Source organism: Atractosteus spatula, chromosome 2 (genome assembly GCF_055471065.1).
Source record: "Atractosteus spatula isolate fAtrSpa1 chromosome 2, fAtrSpa1.hap1, whole genome shotgun sequence".
Taxonomy (NCBI): Eukaryota; Metazoa; Chordata; class Actinopteri; order Semionotiformes; family Lepisosteidae; genus Atractosteus; species Atractosteus spatula.
The window spans coordinates 33,022,255-33,038,414 of record NC_142707.1 but is presented as its reverse complement, the minus strand read 5'-3'; the positions used below and the strand labels follow the sequence as shown (position 1 = coordinate 33,038,414).

The following is a 16,160-nucleotide window of genomic DNA, read 5'->3' as shown; positions in this document are numbered from 1 at the left end:
CTATCCCAATCTCATTGTAATGGTTCCAGTTGGATTTTGTTTTGCTCTTCAAATCTTCATTTGCTTTTCAATCACCGACAACTCTTCAAGGCTTCCACTTGGTTTATGCCTTCTAAGTCAAGATGCAGATCCGAAAAGTAAACTTCAGAAGCTGGAAACATTGTTTTGTTTTCAAAACTAATGCAACGTGGAACACCTGAGCATTTAGAAGTACGTGTGAGCCATTTGTTCCAATACAGCACTTACTTTATGCTCACCTGAAATAGGGGAATTAAACAAATCACATTCTATCATGAATAAATATGTACATTATGTAAAATAATAGCCGGGAACAAAAGCTGACATTCTATTTTTCTGTATTCATTCTTTCCTCATTTGATCTGAAGTTTCATTAGTACACATCAAAAATGACAAATTTCACTTCATTGTCCCAATGTTCCACTGTACAGTATACTGTATATGATTTATTAAAGATGAACTAATGGCAACTAATCTTTAAAATAGCACTTCATATTGCTCATATGGATACATTATCTTCAATTGTCAATAAGCCAGTTTTCCCATTGGCAAATTTTAAAGTCAGTAATGTATTTTATGCCCTAGTAACGCACTAATAGGTAATAGATGAGGCAGAGATTGTGAGCCATTGTCTAAATACACATCCATCATCAGCACAGTGTTGAATACTTTTGATAGAAATAGGGGTTGAAATAGCAGAGTGACAACTCAAAGAGCAGTTTGAAAGACAAGGGAAATAGCCAAGACAACAGTGGTCAGCTCTGATGAGATTCCCTAGAGAAGGGCTAAACCCATTGCCCGACTTTTTCCTGGCAATTGTGCAGGAGAAAGACTAGATAAATGAAGAGATTGGAGAAACCCCATACACTTTTCCTGATCATATTTAGTGTGCAAACTGTTTAATTTTAGAAAATGACAAAATGTAGGGATTATTCATTTTTTGATAGTAACACCCCTGACAGCAAGAATGTCTGCAAAGTGTTCATTGCTTCAGAGATTTAAAGCTGTGGAATACCTGGGCCAGCTATACATAAAATAATAATTCTACCATGATCTGTGTATAAGAAATTGTTACAATGTCTAAGCAGCTAATTCAGACATTTTATAACAAGGCTGATTTCTAATGCAGTATTATTGGAAGAAGGGACCCGTTTAGTATGTTCTAAATAAAAGTTAGCTGTGGTTTCTGTAAAGCAGTAAAGTAAGTATCTGTGCAATTTTAACTTCAGTTTTGCTGCAAAATGTTAAGGAAAGCAACTCCTTCTCCTTTTATCTTGCTTAACTGTTTTTGTTATTTAACATAACAAAAACAAAAATGTTGCTAATAATGGAAAGTTCTTGGTTCTGGCTTATTTGATTGGATTTTGCGGTTTATCTCTTGTCCAGTCAGGCATTGCAAGACCTTGAAGAATTAGTTTTAACAGATAGGTTAGATATTTTGTTTCAGATGTATTACCTACAACGTTTTGCAGTGTAATACATTTCTATTTCAGTACTCAGCACGTGCCCCCTGCCCTCCGAATTTTATCTTTTCTGTCCTTTTGTGTCCTTTCATTCTGATCCTGAAGTAGTCCACATATTTGACTTTGCGATCACACTGATCATACTGCATTTTCAGTACTAGACAATATGCATTCAAGCCTTATGGAATTTCAGTATTTTAACTGGTTTAAAGGGCAACTACAGTCCCAATTTATCAGACTGGTTGTTAAATCTCTGTAATAAAATAAGTCAATTGATGGTATAGAACAATTTTAACAAATTCGAATCAAGCAAACTTTATGACGATTTGTAATGTGATGTGGTCCTTCCTGCTCGCTAGTCCCTGTAATGACTAATTTAATGTGATGCATGAGAGAATAAGTACAGGTTGTGCAGCAGATATGTAACTGCAGAAAGATTCCTGCATTGATCTGCATGCAGACTTAACAACAAAGTCTGTTATCCAGTAAGTTCAAGTAAATTCTGTTTCTCGGCAGAACTATCTTGAAGTTGAGAACAATATTTCTATTAGATGAAAAGAGATTAATTCACAACCCTGCTTGTTTACAATGTCATAGGGCCGTTTCACTCAACAGAAGTTTTGTTGCCTTGTTCTGAATCTGAGAATAAGGTGCTGCGCATATCTGGAAACTTCAGGTATTTTGTGATCTAAATTGGAGATGTTACGAGTAACTGTGTACTGTACATTTCACTTTTATTGTGGTTTGAAATGCACTGATCAATGCTGATTCTTTCTAACCCCAAATATAAAACAAGTTCAAATATAAAAATAGCATTGCAGTTCCTCCTTAATACAATTAGGTCATCTGATTTTTTTTTACTTTTGAGGGGCAGCAGTGTTACTATTCCTGTGTGAACAGAGATCAGTTTTGATCTCCATATACCCAGGGACTTTTCTTCAGCAAGGATCTTTCTAACTGAACATGGCTAGCTGTCGGCGTCTTCCTGTAGTTAGTGAAATTAGTTTACTCATCAATGTGGTTAGTTTATACACAGATACAGAGGAAAATGTTATTATCAAGTCTGATGTTTTTATTCAATTACTTTACAGTGTAAATTCAGACAACATTGTGTAGCACAAAGCTAAAGATGCATCCATCCATTATCCAACTCCTGTAGCCAATACAAGGTTGCAGGGGGGAGCTGGTGCCCAACCTGGCAAACAACAGGTGCAGGGCAGGATATACCCTGGATAGGACGCCAGTCCATTACAGGGCACAAACAGACACAATCGTGCCCATACTCACTCCAGTGGCCAATTTTCCCAGAAGCCAATCAACCTACCAGCATGTCTTTGGACTGTGGGAGGAAACAGTTCAACCAAGGGACCATGAGCTATGAGGCAGCAATTCCCTACATATTACCACCCTGCCCACTAAAGATCCATTCACTCAACAAAAATCTCTTGAGTTAAAATACAGAAAAGATAGTGTATTGCAGTGATGTGTGAAACTAAAATTGCATTGCATCAATGCAAAACAGACTGTTGAACAGTTCATCGATTATTTTTTTAAATTGGAATTACCTGTTCCCTTTCGGTATACTACGACTCTGAGGTGCGTCACATGGAACATGCCTAAATCGTGTGGAATGTGAAGTGAAAAACAAAAATCACTGCAGCAGTACTGTTTTGTACAGTATATGTACTCATAAAGCAACAACAGCTGTTTATCCAAAGCTATAATTTCATGGTAATTAAGAGCATTTCTAGGACAAATACTAAGAGATTGTAAATTTGTAGATCAGTATCTCGGTTTTAGAGGACATGCAGTTAACATCCTTTGCAGACTTCCACTATGAGAGGGGATTTTCTGCTGAGATTCTTTTTTTTTTGCCCTCCTCCGTGCTCAGTCAGTGGAATTCTGTTTCTGTTCTTTTGCTTTTGCAAGTAAAAGCAAGTGTTGGCTCTCTCACCTTAATCAGCATGTTTTGACAGGTGCAGGACAAGTATCACATGTGATTGTCAGTTAAAACTGGCATGGCTGAACACTGTGCTGTAACAAGGACATCACAGCCTGTCTAATGGAGTATCAGCCTTGAGCAAGTCGAACCTGAAATTTCAGTTATCGCTGTTAAGCAACTACTACAGTATGTTTTTACCTTCCTTTACCATCTTTCTTCATAAGGTATGGTGGATGCCTTAAATAACAGGAGCAGGAGCAGGAGCAAACAAAATTAAGTCTTAATGACTGATGGACCGTGAAGTACGGAGGAAGCATTATTGTGTAGCTTTACTCTTTGTCACAGCAGCAAGATCTAGTCGTTCAGAGCCAAAGGGAAACAACGGACATTACAAGTAAAAAAAAAACACTTGAATCCTTTTTAGATCCATTTTTAAATTGTTTCAAGTGGAAAAAATAGATAACTTCAAGTGACTACAGCAAACCCTCGGTTTAACAGACTTTGGCTTTAATAGACAAATTCTGGGGAGTTTTTGTCTATGAAATCAGGAATACCGGACTGATAATAATACTGGGCTGTTAAAGCAGAAACTAGTCTGGTCAACACTCTTGATTTATTCTGAAAAATAGGCCAATTAGAAGAAATAATAAAAGTATAAATGAGTTGTAAATACATTAAATGTAAGATATTGTTAAAGTGTGATTCCATTGGTGTTTGCCATTTTTGAATAAGAGACTACATAATATGACACAATATTTTATGCATTTATAAAAAGATGTACAGAACAGTAATGTACAATAAAATAAGACAAATATCTCATAAATCTCAGTCAAATGGAATAATAAAACAATAAATATCATCTTCTAAAAGCATGAATATCAGTAGTGGGTATAGGGATAGGTAAAGTGCTTAGAGTGAGTGTTGTTTGTGTGTTTTAGCGAATTATTAAAGATTTTAAAAATACATGAACATGTTAATATGAAGAAAATTCTGTGAAATGCACCAAAAAAAGGTAAATATAAATACTAAGCTGGACACTATACATACAGTAGGTTTGAAATTCAGGAATATCACTGGTGCCCTATAGGGCTAGATCACTTGCTTGCAATGGGTGTCGTTAGTGTTTTGTATGCTTTAGCAATTTTTATACAGTATTTTGTAGGACAAATGAAAGAATTTGTGTATTTGTATTATAATATAATATAATTATATTATTTTATAATATTATTTATATTATTTTATGTTTTATATTATTTAGCTTATATTATATTATTTAGCTTTATATTATTTAGCTTTATATTATTTAGCTTTCAACCTTAGGCACATGATGTCTTTACCGGGATGTGCAGGTTTACAAGAACTTAGTCATTGTTTTTTCAGTTAGATTTTGCTTTGTTGGCCAAAGATCCTTCAAGTAATAGACATTCAGGATAACAACATACAGTAAGAAGGTTACAAACGAGAGGAGGTTATTTGGCCCACCTGGCCCATTTGTTAATAGTTATTTGATCCATGAATCTCACCCATCCATTTCTTGAAAGAAGCCAGAGTATCAGTTTCAATAACGTGGCTGGGCAGCTTGTTCATTACATAGTCACCATATGGAGTATAAAAAATATCCAGTGATGCTGAACTCCAATTCACCGTGTTGCAGAAGCAAGCTTGAATGTGTGAAGCTACCAGGTAGCTCTATAAAATAGTACAGTATCTGTTTGGCCACATACAAAACAAATAATTTGTTCCACAGGCAGATTCTGTGATATATTAATGTGCCTGGACCTGGAGTTAGGAAGGATGACTTTATGATGCTCAATTCAACTCAATTCAATTTAACAACAAGGTTGCCCCATATTCCCTTGTAGGTGCTTCTGTGTGGAGTGCGTGGACCTTCTTGTGGGACCAGGTGCAGCCCAAGCCGCTATCAAGGAGGATCCCTGGAACTGCTACATGTGTGGAACCAAGGGCATCTACGGGCTGCTGAAAAGACGAGAGGACTGGCCCTCCCGCCTCCAGCACTTCTTTGCCAATAACCATGACCAAGATTTTGTGAGTATCAGAGGTACAGAACTTGAGCTGACCAGTCTAACACAAAAGACCACCAAACAGCAGCCTTCATAGGCATATATTTTCATTTGTATGGCATAATGAATAACCTAAAAAAATGTAAGGACTGAATGAATTGTTGAATTGTCAGATGGTGTTTCTTGCTCATTCTTTTTGCTCTGCTTCTTTCTCGTCCTGTTATAAACTAAAATATTTAACTTTTGAAAAGAATGAAGTACAGTGCTAACAATTGCTTAACAATTCCTTCTTCCTATTGCAGGAAGAAGTAAGAGGGTGTGCCAAGAAAGCGTGGCATTGATCTCTTTTCTCAAAACGTTGTATTTTCTGTTTTTCAGGATCCACCAAAGCTTTACCCTCCAGTCTCTGCCGAAAAGAGGAAACCCATTCGCGTCCTGTCGCTATTCGATGGTATTGCCACAGGTGAGTTTTTTTATGGTTTCCTTTATTGACTGCAGAAAGCGATTCCAGTCTTCTCGCAGGTTAGCAAAGACCCACAGCAGGTCAGGATAATTAACGGGAGATTTTGGTTTGCAGTAATGATAGCAATATACTGTACAGTACGTTGAGATTTTTCTTTTGTCAGGCTTCATTCAAGGGATCTATGCTGCAACTTAGCTAAACTTTGGGAAACCTCAGCTATATACCCAAATTTGAAGATTGTAGGCTGAGCTTATTGTGCAGGTGTATTAGTATATTGTAGGATGAATGCTGGAGATCTGTTATTTTACCTTCTATCAATGTTTCTCCAGGGCTTCTGGTGCTAAAAGACCTTGGTATTCAGGTGGAGCGGTACATAGCTTCCGAAGTGTGTGAGGACTCCATTACAGTGGGGATTGTCCGACACCAGGGCAGGATCATGTATGTTGGAGATGTCAGGAATGTTACACGCAAACATGTAAGTGCAAACTCACCAGACATCTCTCACAAGAGAGACTTAACCTTCATTTTGCTACAGTATGTTGTGCTACTATTTGTTTTGCTTGGGGTTTTTTTACTGAGATGTGGCATTTTCCAAGACGAATAAATGGATTAATATGTAAGAAAAAATTATCAATCAAAAACTGGGTTGTTTTCTTGGAAGGTAACAGTGCTGCCTCTGTCTTTTTTTTCAGTAAGCCTGAAAATGTCTGTGAAATGATTCATTTTTACACCTAAAGAACACCTGCTATTAGGGTGTCTTCCTGCAGTGTTTATACTGAAAGCAGATTCTATCTAATGCAGATCTCTAAAGATGTACAAGTGAAATCTGGCAGTCAGCTCAGTGCAGATACTGCTTTTTCTTAGTTGTGTGAAAAGTATGATCAGTCAGGGCCCTTAACCCTCCAGCCAGGAAAAGGTACAAACTCAGACAACAGCAGAGCAATCCTGCTCTGTGACTGGGCCCAAGCTAGTAGATGACTGTGACTGAGATTTTTAAAGTAGAAAAGCAAGAGGCTTGAGAGTGGCTGTTTCACTGGAGTGCAGTGACATGTCCTCTTCACAACCTTCCTGCTGCAGGAAACTGAGTTAATCAATGATCTTTTTTTATTCCACATTAGGAGGTTAGGAAAAAAATCCTCAATTCAAATAAGAATTATTCCAATAAGGAAGCTGTTTCCATAACAGTTTGTTAATAAAACACTGTTCCTTTGTTGTTGGACCCAGCAAATGCAGTCCATTCCTATCTATATGCTGAGGCACATTTTGGCATTGTATAAAAAAAAAGCTTGGAAACAAGATATTTTGTTCATGTATTTGGGGAGACAGTATCTTGCCCTCACTTTTTAAACAAGTAACCTTTTATTCTTAATGTTCAGACAGTTCAGAGAATTATCAAGTCAGCAGCCATGTCACCCTGCAACTTACAATTGGCAACTCACTGAAGCTAAGCAGGTGTGAGCCTGGTCAGTACCTGGATGGGAGAGCTCCTGGGAAAAACTAAGGTTGCTGCTGGAAGAGGTATTAGTGAGGCCAGCAGGGGGTGCTCACCCTGCGGTCCATGCGGGTCCTAAAGCCCCAGTATAGTGATGGGGACACTATACTTTAAAACGAGCAATGTCTTTCGGATGAGATGTAAAACTGACGTCCTGACTCTCTGTGGTCATTAAAAATCCCAGGGTGTTTCTCGAGAAGAGTAGGGGTGTAACCCTGGTGTCCTGGCCAAATTTCCCATGCCTACTAATAATCCCTCTCTATGAATTGGCTACATTACTTTGTTCTCCTCCCCCCCCCCCACTCTGACGGCAGGAGGAGCGACGTGCCGGTTGGAGTATTTCTCGGTCGCATTTAATGGCAACGTCAGCTCAAAGATTTGGTTCAAACCACCAAATGGAGATGGGCGTGCTGACAAGCGGACCCTGATGATGCTAGGATGAGAGAGAGTTCAGAGAGTTATCATTTATCTTAAACTATTTTACCCATGCCAAGTTACACCTCAGCTCAGTGAAAGTCATACATTACCTGATTGTTCTGCAATCTTCTGTTACACTGATTAAAGACTTAAAACTGACATAAATCTTGCTGATTCTTTTGGAATGTGAATTATCAGGCTTTTACAATTAATGATTTCCTGCCAGCTCAAAAGAAATTCCTTATGTGACCTCTTTCCTGTTTATAAATACCATACTTTTGCAGGAAAAAAATGGAGAAAAGTCATTTGGACTTAAAACAACCTACAGTATAGCTACACCATTAGGAATTGACTACTGAAGTGCAAGTATATAAATTCACTATTAGGCATCTTATTATCAGTTATTTTTGCTCCAATTTGTAAAAGCCAACTTGTGTGTTATACAATCTACAAAATATTGTGACCCAACTGTGCTTTTCAATAGTTTTGCTGATTATGCTCTTGATTTTAAGACTGAATGATTTTAAGATTTAAGTATTTTCCAGGCTTCTTGTGTTTCTGCCCATCTTCACCTCCCATCAATCCCAGTTCTTACTCCAGCTACTGTAGGTCATTTATTGTCAAACTGGAATTCACACTGGAACTGGAATTTAACTGTATTTTAAATTCACAATTTAAATAGCATTTAAAAGGCACATCAACAAGAACGGATAAGGCCGTGATGGTGGGTACAGTCCAAGAGTTTTAAGTTTTTACTAGGTCTAAACTGTTTCTCCCCTGCAATCTTGATCAACTGTAAATTCAGTGCACAAAGATTTTTAAACATTCTTCCAACATCTCTAAATGACAAGAGCTATCAAATCTTAGCCTTCATTGGATGTGCAGCCTCAAAAAAATAAGACAGAAGGAAGATCAGTATGCTGGAACGATAATTCAAGTTAGAGCTCCTGCTGCTTACTCACCTCTTTTCAGTCAGTTTTGTTATCCTTTACTATATTTGTGTTGGCAGTCTAACTGGGATGTCTGGGCTGCAGAAAACGGCTAATTCTTTACCCCACAGTCCCCCAAATTAAGAAGAAGCTGGAAGATTTCAGTTCTCCAGAGCTAGCTAAAATGGCCGCTCTGCTGGAGCTCTTAATGGAGCAGCAGGCACTGCTTGCAAAGCTGACATGGCGGGGGAAAGCTCATGGGTTGCTGTGATAAGTGTGGGCTTAAGCATTCAGGTGTCAGCTGTTCAGGAATAATTAACAAAATGGTCTTGGTCAGAGGGACACAAAGGACAGAGAATAGTTGTATAGCAAAACGGGAGAGTTTGAAACACTTGAGTTGCAGATCTGGAGGGCTGTTCCTGAAGCAACATTCTGCAGCATGAGTTTTGCAGGAGGGAAAATGATCCATCATGTAAAAGTGGTCGCATTCTTAAAAAAGACAATCCCTATGTGACTTTCAAATTTGGAACAGCAGGACTGGGGCGCTATGTGAGAGGCACTGTGGCTCTGAGTGAGAGGGCACACTGAGCAAATCATTCTTCCAGAGGCTGGAGCAAGGCCTTAGCAATTATTTGGATAGACTGATAAACAGCTGCACTTGAAAGAAAGCAGGAAATCTGTCATTGTTCATTTGACTGAAGGAGTGGTGCTTCATTTTTACCCACATTTTGCCCAGCGACAGTTCAGCAGGGATCTGCTTTTTCAAGAGTGAGAAGATCACTGAGGGAGACTGGCAACCAGTCTTTCTTATTGTATCCTATGGTCCTCAAAAGTCCTTCATGCTGGCAGACAGCCTCACATTAGTGGGGTGAAGGAAATAGAAAAGTTCATTAAATCCAAAGTTCTTACCTCATAAAATTGGATTAACAAACAACACTTACTACTGTACATTAATAATTAAAATATCTTTTTCAGCTGTGTTTTATTATTACTGTGGATGTGGATGAGATCAGACGTGCTTTGTGTATACCACATTTTCTCATAATGAGTGACTTTTAGTGTCATTGTGTGATGTCAACTCAGCTGGTTTTCTTTTTCTTTTACTACAGTAATTCTTATTGGGAGGTGAGACCTTCTGGCTCCTGATCCTCTCGTGTTTCCTCTGATGTCTTTTAAATCTGGATTTTTTTTGCAAAGCATGTCAATTTGTTTTAAGCCTTCATAATTTTTAGTGTTTGGTGGTTTGAAAGAGTGAAATTCTATGACTTTTTATTCTTTATCTTGCCAGGGTTTTTTTTCCTGAATCTGATGTTTTTGATTATTTGGCAGGGTGGAGGGTATTTGTTTCAGTTTGTGCCTGCACGACGTTAAAACCAGATTTTTTAAATTTCCTTGCCAAATCTTGTGGAGTTTGATGTGATTCTGCAGGCAGTTACGAATGTTGTCATGATCCGGATATGTGACAAAGTGATGTCAATATGAAAAACCAGACAACACTGAAAAATTGTATGTCTGATCTGGTTTTATTAGATAATTAAGAATGTTTGACAACTAAAAAAAATATTTAATAATTTATGGGCTAGTCCCAAGTCATACTTCAGAATTGACTATATATTTTTTGTAGCACAATGTGATATTGAGATATGACACATGTTGAGATATGACCCATGTCACTATAAAAACATTCTGATTTTGAGCTAGCATATTTCTGCATTTTCTGTCAGATATGTCCCCGCTAGGATTTTAATACAACATTACTACAAAATGAGATGCTTCTGACACTAACTTGAAGACATCACTTGTTTTTAACCAAGGCTCTGTTGACAACTCCATCATTATTTTTAAAGATAGTTCTGTTATATTTACGCACAACCAATTAAATCTTGTGTAAGTAAAATTAGGGAGTTCAAAACTTGACTTTTTCAAAATACATTATAATAATGGAACTTAGCTTTGTTAGAAAATAATTCAATTTGACGCTCAAACATTGTGCCAGATTTCTTATACAAAGATCTAGGCGGAACTGTTACAGTATTTTATTCACAGCTAGTCCAACCACACTCCTGCTTTGAGAGTCCACTACGAACACTTTGCAGACATTCCTGCTTTCAGACTGGCAGAGGATGTATTACTGTCAGATCCTGTGCAGATAGCAACACCGTTAATTAAACAGTTCAGAAATTTAATATAATTGGGAAAAAGTGTTTGAAGTTTCACCATTATCTTCATTTAACTAGTCTTTTTCCTGCAGAACTGGCTCTATCCCTGTCAGAACTAAATCAGGCAGGTCGGAACATGACAAATCTCCTGACGTTGATGGTATTCCTCCTCAATATTGTCAGACATTTTGGCTGCAATTAGGCTTCTTTCTGCTTGAAATGCTGCATTCCAACATCGTGGAAGGTTTTAGTGTGATATTATTGTTGTGGTATTATTGCTGTATTTATTGCTGTAGTAAGACAAAGTTCCTGAACTACTTTTGGGGTTTGTCCCTTTTCCTGAAGTAGTGAGCTATTGTGTGATCATGCCAGCTGGAGCCCTGTACAACCAACAATTAGGCAGGTTTTATTAAAGAATCCCTTGGAAATGGCAAAATTCGCTGCCCCCTCCCCCTTCTACGTGCAGTTATGACACTGCCTCTCCACATGCCTTTGTCTCATTGCACACCAAGAAGGCTTTTGACTGGCTCAAGTAGGTTGGTTCAACTTTTATTATTAATAATAATAAAATAAAGCTGTTATTAATTATATAGTGCCTTTTAAAAGTAGCATCACAAAGCTTTACAGTAGGTGTAAAAGGAACGAAAACAGTTATAAGGATAAGCAGTTTACAAAGTACATACCTGTAAAAGACAGACAATCAATTGGAAGTGCAGCAGAAGTCAGAAAACTGAGCCAGCAAAGACACTAAGTACTGTACGTAAAAGCCTTTCTGAACAGAAACATTTTGAGTCTAGATTTATACGTGCTCCGGGTAAATTATCCTCTGATATCCTTGGGGATAGAGCACTGAGGAATAGCAGGAGAAGGATCTTTCACCCATTGACTGTAAATGAGCTTGAGGGACATCTACAAGGCCAGAGTCAGACGAAAAAGGTTGCCAGGTGGAGAACAGAGTCATACGTCAGACAGGTACTGAAGTGTCAAGCCATGTAGAGCCTTAACAGGTCAGCCTGAGGATTTTGAAGTTGACACAAAACCTGACAGGAAACCAGTGCAAGGACTCCAAGAAAGGCGTTTTGTGATCTCTTGCACCAAACTGTTCAGGATTCTGGCTGCTGAATTCTGGACATGCTGCAGTCATCAATTCTAGAAAAAAACAACTAATGTGTTGACCAGCTTTTCTACAACAATCAAAGACAATATAGGAAATGTTTCTGAGATGGAAGAATGGGATATGGGATAGAATGCCATATGGGACTGGGACTAGATTTCATGAATAAAGGTGAAAATATTGTATGCAAACCTTTCAGAAATGTTAACCATCCTCTTTTTTAGTTTGCTTTTTATAGGAGTACTCATCAGGGAGGGCTCTACAGCCGAAACGTTGAGAAGAAACGTTCTTCTCTTTTCAGCATGGAATAAACATTTACTTGTTCCTCATCAGAGATGCTCACTTTCACCACTGTTTTTCTCCTTGTCTTTAAACTGGCTTGGGCTGTTCCTCAATTTGTATTACTGTTTGTACTCCTACTGTTCTACCAACTCCTCATTTAATATAAGATATTATAGGATATGTTGTTACTTGTTTGACATGGTGTTGGTGCTGTATCATAATTTGATTTTAGTTGAAAACCAGTTTACCTTTGACTGGTGAAACACTTCAGATTCCTTGGTATTGTGTGTTACTCTTCGTTACTTTCCCCCTTCCTTTTCTCTGCTTTCCCTAAATAAAGGGATTCACATTCTAGCAGATGTTTTTAATGAAGATGGTCTCATGTTTGGAATAGGGATTTGAATTTCAGATGAAGAAATTTTCCGGAGTCATTTTTGAGACAATATAAATTCAGACTCCAAAGATCGTAATCATCAAATGATCCACTTAGATGAACTTTATAGAGTGTGCTTGACCCTTCTTAGATCCTATCATTTGAAACCTGCCCTTAGTCCCTTTTTTAAACTCTGGCCTTTTTACACATTTTGTAAATGGGTATTGGAAACCATCTTTTGACAATTGACAATTAACAATCTGCTTTTGACAATTGAAAGATCTTTTTTTTCTTTAAAAAAAATGGTCTGTCTTGGCTAAAAGCCCTGTGAAGAATGAATACATTTGTGACCTTAAATGTACATTTCTAGGGGGATAGAACAGTTTCCTTGGATGAATCAATGAACTGTGTGAGAAAGTCCACTTGTTTCTCTCCACAGATACAGGAGTGGGGCCCCTTTGACCTGGTCATCGGTGGAAGCCCATGCAATGACCTTTCCATCGTGAATCCTGCTAGGAAAGGCCTTTATGGTAGGACCGAGATTGATTTTAAACAGCTACAGTACTATGGAAATTTTATATTGCACTACATCCATGGAGAAGCTTCTGTTAGCATAGCATTGCAGCTTAACGTAATTTCACTTGACAATCTTTAACTTCTAATCTTTTTGAACTGAGGATTCTGTGCAGAAAACGGTAAAATCCTTTTTTATCATACTGCACTTTACTGTGGTGTTTAATGACAACACTTCACTTAGTTATATTAGTAGTAGTACAGTATACTTCAATGCTGGAGTGCGGCTCAACTTCAGCTATTATTTTTGAAAAGGTACAGAATATATGTCAAAAAGGTGACATTTTAAGGAGATTTACAAATATTTTTTCAAACCACGGAAGGCAGTAGAAATTCCTGGTGTTTTTTTTCTTCAGCTCACTTACTGCAAGTTTTTAATATACTGTAGAGGTTATTTGTGTACGCTAAGTAGAGTATTTACAGGACGGGGATGCAGTTCATTTGTAGTATTGGATCAATGTAATACTTTTAATTCTGTAGATGTGGTGATTTGAATATTATACAATTTTATTTGCTTTTGAAATGGCATACTTTTTCTTTTAAAGTAGATTTGGTACTGTATTGCACACTCTTGTGGACATTAGACTAAGGATGAAGTTAATCTCTTTAGTGCACATCAATTCACTGAACTAATGTATTCTGTTTTCATAAATTAATAATTGGTAATATCGTGCTTCAGTATGGTTCTCTGCATTGCAAGTGACTGATGTTTAAAGCAGTGTTTGTAAATTAAAAGAATCAAACATCTTGCCAGTAACAGGTTTTTGTAGTGCTAAGTGACATCTGTTGGTCTTAAATGTATTTAAAGGGAGAAAAATTCCTCTAAGGGGTGACGTTATCTTTTGATAGATTAGTTTTTCACTTGTCCCCTTGGATAGGTATTTAATTTTTCCTCTGTGTTCCCCATTCAGTCCCCATTCCTGAGTTTAACTGCATGATATTTTAGGGATGTAACAGTACATTATACCTTTCCTCTTCTCAAACATGTAACTTCCGGGCTGTCTGTGTGCCAGAAATATTTGTTATGCAGTACAGTGTTATACAGTAACAGTGATTTTTTCTTATATACTTACATGGCTTTTGGCTGTGTCACACTTTCCCCTTGTTACAGATGATAAACTGTTTTTGTGAGGCTTCACATTTCAGGACAAAAAAACAAAAAGAAGGATAGTTTGTGATGAATAATTTAGGATAAATGCTTGTTTCAAGAAAAGTGTGTCTCTTCCTCTGTCTTCTAATAGCGAGCAACTAAATCAGTCAGTCATATGACCTTCAGTCTTTGAGACATTCTATTAAGATTTAAACGACTTATATTAAATTTAATCTAATCAAAGTATTTTTAAAATGTAGAATCTGGCTTCTTATCTTATGTTTTCAAAAGATTACAATTATAGTTTTGAAATGAAAGATTCAGTGTGTAATTTTCTTTCAAGTCACAGAAAGTCTTTTTTTTTTAATAAAACATGTTTTTTTCTGTTATTCTAAAGCTCAGTGGTATTACATATTGCTTTAGTAAAGCTTAGGCCTCTTCTCTGTTCCATTTTTGGCCTGGGTGTACAGTAGATGTGTTTAGAAGTGAACGAGTTTAAGGGGGAAGGCTGAATGTGTGTCCTCTGTGTGTTTCCTTCTCAGAGGGAACTGGCCGTTTGTTTTTTGAGTTCTACCGGTTGCTCCATGAGGCACGCCCCAAAGAAGGAGACGACAGGCCTTTCTTCTGGCTGTTTGAGAATGTGGTGGCCATGGGTGTCAGCGACAAGCGAGATATCTCCCGCTTCCTGGAGGTGCTTCCCTCACTCTTTCGTTACAGTATATTTATTGCATTTAACACCATCAGAGCCTAAATGTAAAATAATCGGATCCTGACAGCTAAGGCTGAATAACTGAAGGCTCAGTTGTGGCATATTGACAGCACTGGTTACGTACTAATGTATTTATTGTCATTATATAATTGGTGACGTCACATTAGACAGCACTGATGTTCTGATGTTGCTGAATTTCAAGCATTAATTCATGGGCAAAGGCTGCCACCGTGTGGCTAAGAGGTGTACTGCTATGGATCAAACAGCATGAAGAATAGATTCTTCTTGAATTATTAGTACAGAGCATTATACCAGTAGTACTGAGATTCTTTAATATTGCTCAAATTAATGACCAGATTGATTTATGTGGAGGACTATTTAAAGTGCAAGTATTTTGTACATCCTTTCTTTGTCAGCAATGCTCTAGGTCGGTTCATTTACACTGCTTTCTCCTTGCTGTCTCCATCCTCCACAGTGCAACCCAGTAATGATTGATGCGAAGGAGGTCTCTGCTGCCCACCGGGCTCGTTACTTCTGGGGTAACCTTCCTGGTATGAACAGGTTGGTGAGAGAACGGTGAGGGAAGCCACTGTTGGTGTCCTGAATCCCAGCATAACAATACAGACAATAGACAATAGAGAAGGCTGAGGTTTCCCTCCCTCTTGCTGTCAGGCTGTGACTGGTCTCTGTCTGGCATCTAATTTTCAACAAGAGAAAGTTTACAGGAGAGAGGGGAATATTCACTTCATGTTGCCCTTCTTGTTGTTAGAAGCTTAATAAACAGCAAGCCCATCGGGGCTGTTCTTCAGTAGCATCCGGAACACAGCATCCAGAAGCTTGTGCATTCTTTGTCCTGTAGTGTAAAGAACCTCCCTTTCTTATTCCTAAAATTAGCTGCACTTTTCATTTACTAATGACTGACAAATTGGCAGCTATCAAAGTATCACTCAGATCTCCCTGAACGCTTCTTTATTCCAGCTCTTTAAATCGACCTGCATACTGGATGTACTGTACTTACAGTTAAGACCTGGTATCATTCTAATTACCATTTTCTGACACTTTAACTCAGTGCCAATATTTGTTAATATTGTTTAATAACTGGTAGCCAGAACTGA

At 37.8% G+C, this 16,160-nt stretch overlaps 1 protein-coding gene across 9 annotated transcripts in view; it reads left to right on the top strand.

Moving 5' to 3' along the window:
* The window catches only part of LOC148839582 (DNA (cytosine-5)-methyltransferase 3A-like), a 285,242-nt gene that overhangs the window by 250,894 nt on the left and 18,188 nt on the right, over window positions 1–16,160 (top strand). For 5 of the 9 annotated variants that reach the window (XM_088908896.1, XM_088908889.1, XM_088908852.1 and 2 more), the window contains 6 exons: window positions 5,286–5,469; window positions 5,823–5,907; window positions 6,237–6,382; window positions 13,113–13,203; window positions 14,879–15,027; window positions 15,521–15,606. In XM_088908896.1, the coding sequence (XP_088765022.1) occupies window positions 5,286–5,469; window positions 5,823–5,907; window positions 6,237–6,382; window positions 13,113–13,203; window positions 14,879–15,027; window positions 15,521–15,606 (741 nt within the window). Of the gene's footprint in view, window positions 1–5,285; window positions 5,470–5,822; window positions 5,908–6,236; window positions 6,383–13,112; window positions 13,204–14,878; window positions 15,028–15,520; window positions 15,622–16,160 lie in introns of all 9 variants that reach the window. The other 4 variants (XM_088908882.1, XM_088908844.1, XM_088908861.1 and 1 more) reach the window with 1 other exon arrangement.